Here is a 15,526-nt window from a genome sequence, read left to right on the forward strand (position 1 = left end):
AACTGGACACAATACCCAAGGTGTGGCCTCACCAGTGCTGAGTACAGGGGGACAATCACCTCCCACCTTCTGCTGGTCACACTATTTCTAATACAAGCCAGGATGCCATTGGCCCTCTTGGCCACCTGGGCACACTGCTGGCTCATGTTCAGCCGCTTGTCAACTAGAACCCTCAGGTCCTTTTCTGCCAGGCAGCTCTCCAGCCACACTTCCCCAAGCCTGTAGTGATGCATGGGGTTGTCGTGGCCCAAGTGCAGGACCTGGCACTTGGCCTTGTTGACGCTCATACCGTTAGCATTGGCCCATCGGTCCAATCTATCCAAGTCTCTCTGTAGAGCCTCCCTATCCTCATGCAGATCAACGCTCCCGCTTAGCTTCGTGTCATCTGCAAACTTGCTGATGATACACTCTATGTCCTTATCAAGGTCGTCAATAAAGATGTTAAACAGAAATGATCCCAACACCGAGCCCTGAGGGACACCACTTGTGACTGGCCGCCAGCTGGATTTAACTCCATTGACCACCATTCTTTGGGACCGCCCATCCAGCCAGTGCTTGATCCAGCAGATCGTATGCTCATCCAGGCCATGAGCCGCCAGTTTTTCCATGAGAATTCTATGGGGGACAGTGTCAAATGCTTATCCGACATGCTTCTATCTGATTCATAGACCAAGACATGAGCCTTGACTAAATAGTATCATATCTATCCAATCCAACCAGCCACAAACCCAACATGGCATAAGCCAAGTTACGTAAAAATAACATTTTCTCAAATCACTCTCTCCCACGATCTTCTTGTAAACACAAGCAAGTTATTAATACAATAGGACATACCTGAGCCAATATATTTTGTTCCCTCATTAATTTTTGTCGTTCCCTGTTTGGCTTGGTAATGACCACATCCAAAACTTCCTGCCCGTTATTAGGCACATCAGCAACAAAGAAAATGAGATCTTCCAGTAACTTGGTTACAAACCTAGAATGAAAAGACAAATCACTATTATATACAGTCCTTCAACACTTGCTAGGATTCATTAAGAAAGAAAATCACCTTTTAGAACAAGCTTTATCTAGCACAATAGAACTTCAATCACTGCAAAGTTAAGTTTGACATATACTTAAGGATTCCAGACCTTGGTTCAGCAGAGGCTTAAATCCATCACAGAGATGTTTACCAAGGCATTAAAAAACAACCAGAAGGAAAAAGGGAGAAAAAAATACATGCTGCCGGATTGATGCGGAGTATTCAGAAATCCAAAATCTATACCAGCTGGCCTCAAGGCCCAGGAACAGTAGAAAGACCCTCTTACACAGCCTAGCAAGGATTTTTATACTTTTACCATAGACATGGGTCCATGAAACAAGACGATGGACTCACTAGAGGAATAAAAGCATTCTGCCACTAGACTATTTCCCTACTGACCCAAGAAATTATTGAAAAGTGACTATATTTGTTTCACTCTTTGCTACACAAAAAAAGATTTTGCAGAAGCAAGTGCTAAAAAGGACAGACTGGATGGGGCTTTGAGCAGCCTGGTCTAGTGGGAGGTGTCTCTGCCCATGGCAGGGGGGTTGGAACTAGATGATCTTTAAGGTCCCTTCCAACCCAAACCATTCTATGATTCTATGACAGAAGCTCTAGTAATACCTTCTGTCCTACCTTCAGAAAATGCAAAACAAACAAAAAAAGTGGTCATTGCCTCCTTGTTACTAACATCCTTTGTCAGGCATACGCAGAGAGAAGTATGGATGCCCACAGATTTCAATGAATCTCCCTTAAAAGAACTTGCCATCTTTTACAAAGAAAGCCCAGCATGTCTCCTACCCCTAGGGAAGCATCACCTGAATTTGGACATCAAGTCTTATAATTTCTAAACCTGTAGGCATGCTATGAAAGTGGCAGGAAGATGCCCAGCAGGTTTTCAAAGGCATCTCTGGGAGCCAGACACAAAGCCTCCATTACCCAAAAGAGGGCTGGGCTCTTCAGCTAAACCCTCTGAGTGAGCTTCATCTTTAAAAGTCTCAGCTCACTGGTGGAGAACAGCAAGGTCCTCCGCAGCAGAAAAAGTAGAAAAGGCAGATGTAGGACAGAGGAATCAAGAATAAACTGTTGGGACCCCTACTTAGCTAAACAGGAAGGTGATAAGACAGGGAAGAGAGAGGGTTTTTTTCCAAAGGAAATCGCAGGAACAAACAAATAATGGCACTATTCTGAAACCACTCTGAAATGTTTTACATATGTGTTGTACCAATCTGTCAGCATCAAGACTTGACAATACTGGGTTGCGGTGACACAGCAGTGCAAGGTTAATAAAGGGATGTCACGCCTTGGTTATGTCGTATACCTTTCTGGTTCAACTCAATCATGAAACGGCCCACCAGCTTTTCAAGGATGAGTACCAACACCCAGGCCATTACACATCTGCCTGTTATGATAAATCCTCCACCTGATATTAAACCATTTTGGTCCAATTGCTACTGACAACTGACAGCAAAAATTCAGTTTTATCACCAAAAATTAACATTTTCAGCAACAAGCTGTATATGATGCATAGTGGAATAGAAGTTACAAACCAAAACTGCCAGAGATGCCATCTAATATCCAGTTTAACGACAGACAGCTGAAAACAAATAGCAAACTACATCACTGGCAGCGGGATATATTTGGCTACATTGTACAACAAAATCCCTTAATTCAGGGGTGGATGCGAAGAAGAACAGACATTCTAATAGCGCTACAGCTGAAACAGAGATGAATACAAAGGTAATACCAAAATTATGTAATATAGGAAAAGAGAACAGGGAAAAATAGAAATAAGAAAGGGAAGGGACTATTGGAGCAGCTTCTTGGTCACTCTGAGACCTCCTTCTACTGCTCTCGCAGCACGAATGTGCGGTACAGCGAACTCCACGCAAATCAAAAGTCCTGTCACACTGCCCACTGTATAGATGGCTTTCTCGTACATGAGAATCAAATGCAATGGACTACTGTATTACAGTTTAGGAGTGGTTTATCAAAGGAAATTAAGACAAACACTTTGCGTTTGCCCAGGGAGCTACCCATTTATTTATGTGGCCAGTGAGCTGGGGAAGCGCTGTTTGCCCTCACTGTAGAGATAAGATACACAGACCAGCCTGAGATGCAGCAAGGAGATGGAATCTAACCCCAGGCTAGCACTCTCAGTACTGAAGCATCCTCTCCCAATTGCCTTTACGTCCACACAGATGTTACTAACTTACCCATTACTGTGATGCCATGATGTCACAAGCGGCCAAACACCAATTTAGGAGGGAAAAAATGAAAAATCACTAACCTCCTTTCATTCTGGGTTATTGTTCCATTCTCCAGCTTTTTAACAGTTGATGCTAGAACCTTGTTTGCATCATTGGCAAAGTCCAAGTCTCTGACCTCCGACAGAGGAACCGACACAATGGCAAAAGCTTCCTTGTCCTCTTTTGTTTGACACGTCCCAATCTGCAAGAGTTTTTGGTTTAATATGGGTAAGCATTCCTCTTACCTTTATCCTAGTTATTATGCACGTTTTATATGTTAGAAGTGAGATCACCAGTAGAGAATTTCAGGAATGAGTTTGGGATTTCAACCCCAAGATATATGTGTTTACCTTTAACATCACAGGCCTCTCTTCGTCAGTGTCTATTGGAATGCTGGTGCTAGTGACCCAAGTGTTAGTGCACAAATGCCTCAGTCGGACGTATGAGTTCCTAAAGGAGAACAAAGCAAGTAACAGGTTAGATGGATCAGTCCCGAGCTAAAGCGAGCAAGGTGGGATGCAACGCAACGCATGACCATGACATGAGACTTGAGGGCGTGACTCACACCAGCCACTCATAATAAAAGGGTGAGGGAGACCTAAAAGAGTACCCTTTTCCCTTGTCTCCTCCCTTCTCACCCAGAACAGAGCTGCAACAAGAACAAATAGCATCTTGGGATTATGCAGAATGCTGGTTTTAAGTATTTATATAAGCCTAGGAGTAAAGTATTCCTTAAAAAAAAATTTAAAAGGAAGGTGCTACAAAATCTCATCTGAATTGAAATGCATTTCATGAATAAAACAAATTCTTTTCTTATTTTTTTTTTCCTGCAAAGTTACAAACCCTTTCAACCTGTCACAGCATGAAAGCCAGAAAGTAAAACTGACCATGGTTTCACAGCTATCATAATGGTTTCACCATTACGATCTGCAAACCCTTGTTCCAGGGAGCAAGCATTTGCACTACCAGTTCTCAACTGAAAATCAAGCGAACAAAGAACAGACCTGAGATTCTTCTAAATTCTTTCCATATGATAATCTCTGGTGTTATCAAAAAGCAGAGCTGAGAAATCAATTACAATTTTTACTCTGAATTCTACCTTTTAAATATATTCACTGTGGTCTTCATTCACGCTCTCCCTTTCATGCTGATGGGCTCTGAGTATTCAAGTAAGCAAATTGTCTGGCAAAACTTAACATAGCAAATACGCTTCAAAGCTGCATACATCAGTAATTGCGGGTACCCAGCTTTCAAATCCACCCTCATAACAACTAGCCCCATGTGTCTGCATGCCCATTCAGATACAACCAACACCGTGTGACTTATCTAGCCAATCTCTGCTAAGCAACACGGTTGAAATTTCAAATATTCACAATTAAAACCCAGAAGCCACTTGCTGAATTCATTTGAATGACAAATGTGTTCAGTGACAACGTGATCTGTCAGGGAAATACGAGCCCAGTTCACCTTACACGTTATTTTGTTGGGAACAGTTCAGTTAGATCTATTAGCAGTACGGTTTTTTCAAACAGTACGCAGGGCTCAATTCTGTCCTCATATATATCTGTGCGACATTTAGCCCATTATTTTTCTCTTCACAGACTCTAAGTGTCACTTTTTTTATCCTTATAATTATTTTACCCAGTCACAGCAGCAGTATGATGTTTTATACATCCCTTGTTTATCCACGAACACTCCTCAAATTTTAACTGAAGGATAATACTTGCTCATGTTTGATTTTTTTCTGCTTTACTCACCAGCATAATGCTAGGAAGAAACCCTGTCAATGCAGCAATATTTTTTGCCTCTTTTTCTGATTTTTTTTTTTTTTTTTTTTTTTTTTTACCTTGGAACCAGGCAATCAGCTCTCTGAAGAGTGGTGGCATCCAGTTCAAAGAGAGATGCGATGTCATTTCCATGTGGCACAGAGACCAAAGTATACATAATCTTCTCCCCTGCTTGGCGTTTCTTCTTTGAAGCAGGAAGGTCGCCGTCTCTCTGCTGATTAGGCACAAGGGTTATTTGCTTGCATCAGGGCCCATTATAAATTCTCCAATTACCTTGCGGACAAGTAATACATCTGAATTGTACTTTTTTTTTTTTTTTTTTACATTGTAGTAAGAATGTATCATGACTGGCTTTGCAGTGTGTAGCACAAAGGACGCACTTTGCCCCAGGCACATGGGGTCTCAGACAGTCATTATAACAACAGCAGGTCACAAGCTACAGAGAGACTGCAGTACTGTATACCTTATTACTTGACACCAACAACTTCAAAAAACCTGTGGTAGTTGCAGATCCTTCACTCCCAACAGATGTAACTACATAGTGCTGGTTTGGAAAAGGCCAAAGTTAAAAGAAGAGAACTAATGAAAATCGGATTATTTTTTTTTAAAGGGGGGAGAGGATTAAAAGTAAGAAATTTGCCTAACTCCACCGTTCCAAACAGCAACAGCAAGAATATCTGCTCCACTAAGATCAGCTTGTCATCGGAAAGGGGACACATACAAAGCACCAGCTAAATTGTATTAGAAATCTTAGCCCAGGCTGATAGTGCCTTGGAGGCTGGATCCAACATCGGTCTGAGTGTGCCCGCTGAAACTGTAGAAGGCTGCTCCCTAGCTTTCAAGTGACAGATTTGCATTGTGTTGGTGCCTCAAAAGAGGCGTGCAAATCCAAGGCGGTGATCTTCCTCCCACCATCTTTTGAAGGTCCCCGGGAATCTCGTGACCCAGCACCACTAAGCAGCCATCTTCTCCTTCAGTTACCTGCACACCTTTGTCTTCGCAGACACTAAATCCTACCTTCCCTAAGCACATACCTCGGCTTGAAGGAGTAATTCGGAGTCTGTGCCCGTAACCATGCAGCAAGCAACAGAATTACTGGCGTAAGTAAAAGCTGCTCCTCTAGGGTATTGAGTTACACATATTACAAAAGACTAATAACAATTAAGAGACTGGCAGCCCAAGGCCCTTCACGTACACAAAATACATCACGGGGGAAAAAGGAAAAGAGGAATGAAGAAAGCCAAAAGAGAAAAATCAAATGCTGGAAACCTGGAATACTATTATAATGATTTATAGTGCGCCACTAGGGAAGAGATGTACAAAGCAATGTAAAAAGGCTAGATTGTACTCGGTTTCCATTAGTACCTTGATTAAAGCCAAACTGTAAGGGATAATCAAGGGCAAAGCTTTGATTATTCATATTGCCAATTGATTAAGCAACAAAATCAAGGATGAGTGAAACTACATAAGAAATAGCTAGCTATAATCTCATTTCAAGGCACTTTTTGAATCCTTCCAAAACATCCCTTTTTTTTTTTTCATTAACAAGCCTAAAAAAGGCCAGGTTTCCATCCCGTTACTTCTATGAAGGATAGAGACGGTAGGAAGAAATCTCTCTGAAATTTTCCTTAGGCTCATCTGGTGATTAGAGTATTGTCACTAGTTTTTGAGAGGAAGGCTTGCTGAGATAAAGGGGAAACATCTCCCGTGTCTTGCTCAAGAGTAAACTCTTATCTGGCGGTCCTCACATCCTTCCACAGCCCATGCCCAGAATCATTACAAAAATTTGCACATCAAAACTTAACCTGTATGCAAGGATCGAGAAAATAGCCAAAATTTTTGTGATTTCCATACACATTTTGAGTTTTACAAACTCAGGTTGAGACCCAAACTGGAAACTATAAGAGAATCCTATTAAGAGCTTAATAGGTGTGAGTCAGAGTCTAACATCAAATGAAAATCTACTTCTGAAATTTCCAAACAAAATTGGAAAACTGGAAAATCAGTTTAAAATTTAAGAGGTCTGTAAAGGGCTGAATGGCACAGGATAGTTTAGAACAGCATCCAGACATTCTGATATTTCCCATAACTTAATAATCCACCCTACAACTTCCAAACTGAAAAGGCTGGTACATAAAAAGGCAGGACACTTCATAACGTTATGCATTTTTTTTCCCTGGGGCTCTGGGAAAAATACAGACCAAAATACGAAACCATATATTCTCCTCTGTGTTATGAAAGTTTTTTTTACTCACTCATGACATAATGTCTGACCATCTCCAGTAAGTCATTAAGCATGAGTATATATGCACATGTGCAGGTTTCTATGACAGGAGAGAAAGCCAAAGGCAGGTCTCCTGTACTTAAGTAGTTCATGCTAACCACTAGCTCTGTGAAGTTCATCCTGCAGTTTGGGGCTGACTCCACTCACTCAATAGTCTCTCCAACAACTCTGTAGATGCTATTGAGCAACACAGTTGGCTTATCAGGCCTAAGTCCCACCAACCAGGCTTGGTAGCTGTCAAATCAGAACTGTCATATGAGCAAGAGCTGGTTTTCTAAAAAGAAAGTCCACTTCAGTGGAAGGCAAGACAGTGTCTGTAACACTGCTAACTGCAGCCCAGAGCTTAGCTGAGCAAAATCAGACCCACACGACAGCTGTTGCAGTAGCTTCAGACTGGACTCCAGCACAAACCTCAAAACTCTCCTTTAAGGCTATTTTAGGATCTCAGACACACCTCACAACCCAACATGGATTATGGGTGTTAAGCACTAGTCAATGAAAAAAAAAAAAAACTGTAACGGGAAGGGACCCTGAACTTGACAGCTCTTAAAACAACTTACATACAAGGAGTGCACGAGAGGTAGAGCAACAGTCATCACATATGAACATACATGGATTTATGTCTGAATTTATGTCTGATTGCATGTGCATATGCCTCTGTGAGGCAGAGAGAGAGAACACACACACAGTGGCACACAGAAAGTTTCTTATGATTCATTAAATTTAGTAAGCAGTCATCAGAATCTGCACTTAACCTAGCCATTATTGAATCAGCAGATGAGTCTATATGAGGATGTGGAAAGAAGTGAAAGTATTAGACTACTCTAAATTAATTAGACAATATGATCAGCTCAGGAGAAGCACTGCATTCCCAAGCAGATGAAAACAAGATGACATTTGCTCTGGTAAGAAACTAGCATATGAGCAGATGCAGCCAGCAGAACTGGATTCAAAGAAAAGAAGGGAGAAAAAGAACTCAAATACAGAGAAGAAAATTCAACTTAAAGCAGTATGAAGAGAAAGCCAATGAACAGTTTCAGCGATATTCTCTTTCTTGAGACTTGTAGCCCAGCAGGTAACGCTTCTTCACAGCTTTTAATATGATATGCCAGTAATTCTGACCTACCCCAAATCCCCATTATTCACCTCAACCTGGTATTATACCGAAAATTTGGGAGATTTACATCGAGTTTTGCTTACGGAGGGGCCTTCCTTTCAACTGCAAAAAGCAATACAAAAACATGACAGACCTGAAATACCTTTTCTTTTAGAAACCAAATCTACAATTCCAATTGGCAAAGGCACCTCTCGTGGCATAGAGACAGACAAGGATAATGCCCTGCTCCTGAACGAATACATTAAGCTGCACTACAGATTTCAGTAGAAATTAAATTTAATAGCAGCCAGAGTTCTGAAAATGCCTGTTAAATTCAGTACAATGTGGTATCTCAATATGTTAACCCAGTTTAGGTGGCTCTTACAAAACCAGCGTTTTCAGAGAGCAGTAATGTGAGCAGAACTCCATAGGTTAGATGATTTAAAAAATTCTGTATGAAAAGAAAGTCGAGTAGATTAATGGCCAGCCTTGCTCCTGCATGCTACGAAGCCCCGGCAGACAGCGCAGCAGTTAGCCTCCTGTAACACCTTCACTGTTGACTCATTTGTGAGTCATCGCATTTTTAGCGGAGACATCACGTTGCAATTCTGTTGTTAGGAGCCAGAGACATTCTGTAAGAAACAATGTACGCGTTCTCAGAGCTGATTCAGACCTGTGTGCAGCAGCAGAATAACAATAATGTGCCGGCATCCGTGTCTCCCCTTCTCCCCGCCAGCCTCTCAAGTGGTCTGACTCCTGGCTTTATGTAAGCAGAGACACTGCCATTTTAAAGCTGATTCTTTTTTAAAAAACGTTTTTCAGATTGTTTATTGCCATGTTAATTCCTGAACAAGCCTTTAAAAAAAACCAATAAATTCCCCAAGCCTATTCTGTTTGTTTAAACTGCATCACCTGTGTCCCACATTCTAAAATTTTAATTAAACAAACTTAGTTGCTGGAAGATAAAATTAAGAAAAAAAAATAATTTACAGTGTTTATCAGAAAAAAAATAATCGAATTAGAAGCAAGAAATTGCGGAGTTGTTTGGAATCCATAAATATAGAGAAACAGAAGTCAAACGAGATAGGTCAAATTGCACCTAGGCAGAACTGTCTAACTTCTTCACAGGAAAAGCAAATGCATACCAGTCTCAACCCTAAGAAAAATCCCAACAATAAAAGTTGTAACTGGTTAGGATTATCACTCACTCATGAAAATGCAGACAAATGGAGTTAAGGTACCTGTCCAAAGACAGCCTTTAATACAAAGGCACTAACAAATGTCAGGTTCCCAGCTGGTCTTGACATTTCCCCAATGTTTACTGCGTTCTTCTGGATGCTATACATTTCTGTGATTAGAAATAATAGACTACTTTGCAGCATAAAATACATCATTTTTGGCTTTAATGGGAGCTGTACCACAGAGCACTGCGTTTTGTTGCACGATACACTACTATCTCCTAGACTTCAAAAGATGAAGCCTTTTTTTTTTTTAAAAAGGCCTTTAAATCACAAAAAGGTCTTCCCATTTAAAAAAAAAATAATCTTCTGGAGTATAGATGTGAGAAAAATATATATAAAGAGTATTAATCAATTCATCGTAAAGCCAAATTTTACCTGACGTAAAAGCAGTGTTTCACAAGACAATTTGGCTGGATTCTCAAGAAGCAGCCCAAAAATGAGCAATGAACTACGGTCCAAACGTAGCTTTAATGCTTGGGAACAAAAGTCCTAGTGATTTCCAGTAATATTTATGTTCTCCAGAGCAAAGACCCTTTCAGACTTTTAAGTCACTTAAGGCAAGGCAAAAAAGATGCACTTAGGCAGAACCTAGGTGCCTATGCCCACTACTGCACCATGGAAAATCCTTCTCCATTGCTGCTTCCCCAAATTCAGTTGCCTAAGCAACTGTGATCAGGACTTGTAAACCAGGCGGCGAGCGTGCACAAGGAGCCCCATTGCACATTTAGGAGTTAAGGGCTGGCACAAAACGCACAGATGGCTGTGCCACCTTTAAAACCCAGATGACAGAGAAGGAGATGGTACTCTTTCACCCAACAGACTAACAGAGGCTGCAGGCTCAGTTTCTTCCTTCAGCTGAAAGGATTCAAGTACGCATCTCCCATTTCCCTGCTACTCAGACTTCAAATTTTGCTGGGGTAGGTCCACTTCCACCTCCCCCTCTAGAGCAGGTTTACGTCATGGGCAGTATTTGAAAATTAATTGCTTTAAGAGATGAAAAAGAAGATGCCTTTGCAGTGAATCAGTTAGGCAGTCACCCGGCAGAAGAAACACTAGAAGAAAACCACAGAGCAAAGAAAAGCATGTGTGCTCTAGGTTATGTGCATATTGGATACAGGACTGACATAGCTGGCCCTTAAAGAATTCCAGATAACAGAAGATTCTTATACTTTTGAGGGGTAATTCAAAACACTGCATCACTGTGACATAGAAGAAATTGCTGCACAGGGATGTGAAGCTTTTCTGCTCAGTTGCTCAAGGCCAGAATGAAGGCTTAAAATAGCCATTGCTGACTCATGCTATTTCCAACCGGACTATAAAGAGGTGCAGGATCCAAATAGATTTCTACCATGCTAAAAGCGCCTGTAGGCTTGGATTTACATGGAGGTGTTACCAAATGTTGTTAGGAGTTCTTTCACAAAACATTTTTCACAAGGAAGTCCTGACTGCATAAACTAAAATTTCCACAGAGACATCAGTTTTGATCATCAATCAGTTTTGGTTAAATTTTCATCGGAATATTTGTCTAATCTGATTTACCTGATCTGGATTTTTGGTTGAAACCAACACCCAAAGGGATTAACCCAAGCTGTTGGAGAAGTCACTTTTAACATTCATGTTCAGATTATTCTTGTGCCTTCTACATCACCCAGTCCAGAGAATATTTAACTATTTAGATGGACAGGAACTGCTACGACTGGAAACCCTATATTGTATCTCAATTAGTATAGCGTGATATAATAGGATTGGATCCTTGGTGATGAGGACCTAGTATCTACTCTATGCAAGTTCTCATAGGTCTGTCTTCAGGCTAGCTGTTGTCTGGTTTTCTGGGCTGGGCACCATGAAAGGGTGGAGCACAGTAGATACATGCCAGAGGTATGTGTATATCTTTTTACTTTCATCCAACAGAATGCAAGTTTACATGCTTTGAGATTGCTCTGAGAAGTGGAGTGTCTTAAATAGGGACTAATCAGGAGATTTGATTGAGAAGTGCTGTCATGATGTGAACTACAATGTTAATGCAGACGCACGTCTATGAGACGGGCTCTGCAGTTCAGAGAGGAAGAGCGTGAACCCAAGCATTTCCAAGCAAGCACCTTACTCACTGGGATATTCTAGAACTTATCTCCATTTCCATTTGAAAGCTCCAAGGGCTCCGAGTGCCATTCCAATACAGAAGTGAAACAACTTTTGGAACTTCCATATTTTCATGAGAGATTTCTCATTTCCCTGGGCAGCTTAGCTGTTATTGCTATATTACCATTAATACCAAATACCAGGGAAGATGAAAAGCCAGTGTTGCCAACTTCTACAAAAGTCTCTATTTTTATTAAAATTGCAGTCCTGAAGGCATGTGATTTTGTAAGAATCTTGGGTTTCATTTCATGAAAAAAAAAAATTCTTCCCCAAGCAGAGAAAAACATGAAAATGGGTCCTCTAAAAGAACAAAAGCCAGAAGGCAAACAGGAAGAAATTGAACTGATTTTTTTTTTTTTAAGATCTCGGCATTTTCAAGGCAATCTCATGGATTTGATGGAGGGATGATTCTTTTTTTGGACTATTTGTTGTCTCAGTAGCAATAAGATGCCTCCAAGGTTTTAACTCCACTTCCTTCACACATTATAAACTACAACATGTCTGGCCTCGCCTTGTTAGTTAGAAACAGCTAGCATGCTCTTGACATTGCACGAGGCAAAGGCTGTTGCCTCCTAGGCAAAGGGCAGAAGGACTTTGTCCAACCCATCCACGCTGTAGCGAGGACAACTTGGATCCTTGAGAAGATGTCATGCTAGAGTTGTCTGAAGTGTGGCAGGGCACAGGCTAAGCCTGCGCCTGATTATCTGCTTGCACGTGTTCAATATAGGCAAAAAGAGAGTCTCAGCACGTTCTTAGATTTACAGCTACACGTGACTAACAAACATGCCCCAAGGGGCCTTTTCTCCACTAGCAGAGCCTCTGAATGATTACTGGCACATACGTAATCAGACTTGCTTGTCCCCGGTTTTTTAGCTGAAGAGGGTGGTGAGTTTTGTCATGAAGTAATACATCTGATTTGAGAAGAATTAATACAGTTCGTATCTGCAGTCACCAAGCAGAGGAGCTTCCAACTAACGCCAATTTGATGCAGAATTTGAGTAAGTTTCCTATCATTTGCCTTATGCGAGGGAAAACTTTCTGTAACAGCAGTTCCGAGTTGCCCCCTAGCTTACACAGGATACAGAAAACAATTCTCAGCGGCTGTCACACGTAAGTAAAAGGAAAGCTATGAAGGATTTTCCCATGTTGGGCTGTATTAGGTTAAAGATACAGTATTTCCCAGATTATATGCAACATATAAATTCCACTTACCAAAGCTTTTCCTTCATTATTGGCTTCTGGATAGTGTGGGTTAAGCTGGAAAAGAAAAGAAGTCAAATACTATCGTGACAGTTTTTAGACATTTCAGAACGCAGGGAGAGAGGTTGGTTCACTTCTCTATTATGTATCCACCCTGCAAAAGGACAGTGGAATATTTAAAAGCGGTATGAGAACAAGAGTGTAAGAATTAGCGATTCTGACTGCCTTAACTGGCTATGACCTCACTTGAAAAAGCGCATCTTGCAATCAAGCTTGTTAATTCAAAAGAGAAATCTCAAATAAACAAAACGAATGATGGAGAAAGCACAGATAGTTACTAATCTAAACACGGCAAGTTACAGTCACCCACACACGTACACACACAACCACTTCCAGGACTGACCTTGAGCTGATATATAGAGATAAAAACTAACACGCTCCTGAGATTTTACAGGAAGACAGTGAACTCAGAATAGACACATCTTTGAAACAGGAATGGCAATGCCACTATAGACAAGTATTTAATTACACTGTGATTCTGTTTAACCATTATTAATGGGAATAATATTTTCTATGTCATACCAGGATTATAAAGCATTAATTAATAACTAAAGTAGTAAGAGGAGCTCAGATGAAAGACACTATATAATAATAAGTGTAAAGTATTACTATTTAACAGCGCTTAATATGATTTTACTTTTGACAAGGGAAATATGTAGGCTAGAAGACGAGGGATTATGTAGGCAGATATATACTCAAATAAACAAATACACATACACCCACACACTGGCTGTACATGAAACCTTTCAAGATTTAACTTACATTATGAAACAATTTTGCCTCAATATTTACCATATTCCCTGCCACAGGATATGCCTTCAAAGTGCCGAAAATGCTGAAGTGAAATTATTAGTTATATAAGGTAATTTAGCTTTTAAGCAACGACAGCGTGTATACATCTTACAGATAAATACAGTCATTTCCTTGGCTTGAATTTGGCATTACCAGTGCGGAAGAGGCAGAAGTGAATTGCACAGGGCAAGCTGAATGAATCCCAGGAAATCTTTTCAATATCACGTCATCATACATCTAACTATCATGAGGAGTTTTTATTAAGTTTATAAGGCTTTTATTAATACTGTATCATTTATATGCCTTTACCCCAAAAAGAGCCAGCTCCTCTCCACATTATGAGCCTGAAGAAGTGAGGAAAACTTTTAGATTTTCCTAAAATTGCTGAAAATACCTTCCCTCTGTGTCATGACTTGATGTGCTAACAGAGGAATGACCAAAGGTTTATTCTCCTGTCTTCATTTCAGAATTTTGCATCAGCCAGTGTGTTACTCTCACAAAACTAATTTAGAGACCCTGCCTTCCTCCCTGCATTGACACCTATTCCAAAATCTTGCCTTTTGCTCCTCCATGACATTCTCACACAGTCTCCTAGCTCCAACTCCCCCCTACTTCTGTTATACAGCAACAGGAGTGGGAAATGAACACTGAACAACAGAAAACTAGAAGATATGTATACATATATATGTAACTGTTTTCATATAATTTTGGATTCTTCATAAGTTCTCACACTTCTTTCAGCACTATCTTTGTTCACCTGACACCTTAGAATAATTCTAGTTGCCCATTCCAACAGTCGAGCTCAGCTTTCTACCTTTGGTCCTTCATCAAAAGCAGAGAAAAATATTGGGCAGCACTCCTGAGTCACAGCCACACACAATGGCCCTTCAGCACAGGTGCAGCGAAGGTATGGAAAGGCTAAATTCGATCCAACCTTCAGATTCTGCTGGTTCTAAGTAAGCAAGAAGTAGTCTAGGTCACCTCAGGTTTGTCACTAGACTCAGCGCAGAGAGCTGTGCACTGAGGGCTAGGCCTTCAAACGGAATAAATCATCTATGACGTTTCACTGAAGGGCATGAGTGAATACAGTTGTCTACCCATTATGAATTGGGCCTTGAATTCTGCTATTCTTCAGATGTTTGCTTTCAACACATTGATGCTTTAAAAAAAAAAAAAAAAAGCAACAACAGGAGAAACTAGGAAAATCTCTCTCCCACACCACTTCTTGCCTACTTTAAAAACAACTGAATAGATGCCCTCCAATTTCCAAAATAGTTCGCTTGTGGACAGAGGCTGAGGGAGACAGAAGGCTCAAATGAAATATAAAGTGCATTCTTAATGACATTTTTTCCTGCCCCACCATAACAGACATAGTAAAACTAGAAAGATGTTGTTTAGATAAAGTTTTGAGATGCTGACGTTAAACAGTAAACACAACGGGATGCAGTTTCAGGGCTGACGTTCATGGCCCCATTTTTAGCTGTGCTGAGCAGCTGCCACTTTAATTTTCATTTCAGCTGAGGCTGTTGGTGCTGAGCATCTCTGAAAATCAGACTATTATCCCATACTATATTCTCCAGGTAGAGGGGCATAAATCATGTAGTGCTTTATGTCATATTACACCTGGCTGAGTCCTTTTCAATATCCAAGTACA

At 40.7% G+C, this 15,526-nt stretch overlaps 1 protein-coding gene across 6 annotated transcripts in view; it reads right to left on the reverse strand.

Moving 5' to 3' along the window:
• Positions 1–15,526, reverse strand: part of ITPR2 (inositol 1,4,5-trisphosphate receptor type 2) — a 277,577-nt gene that overhangs the window by 191,513 nt on the left and 70,538 nt on the right. For 5 of the 6 annotated variants that reach the window (XM_074587404.1, XM_074587436.1, XM_074587395.1 and 2 more), the window contains 5 exons: positions 13,033–13,077; positions 5,120–5,274; positions 3,624–3,723; positions 3,315–3,475; positions 835–976 (listed from right to left, as the gene is read on the reverse strand). In XM_074587404.1, coding sequence (XP_074443505.1) covers positions 835–976; positions 3,315–3,475; positions 3,624–3,723; positions 5,120–5,274; positions 13,033–13,077 — 603 coding nt within the window. The remainder of the gene's footprint in view (positions 1–834; positions 977–3,314; positions 3,476–3,623; positions 3,724–5,119; positions 5,275–13,032; positions 13,078–15,526) is intronic. The other variant, XM_074587414.1, reaches the window with a different exon arrangement.

This window comes from Larus michahellis, chromosome 1 (assembly GCF_964199755.1).
Source record: "Larus michahellis chromosome 1, bLarMic1.1, whole genome shotgun sequence".
NCBI classification, from domain to species: Eukaryota; Metazoa; Chordata; class Aves; order Charadriiformes; family Laridae; genus Larus; species Larus michahellis.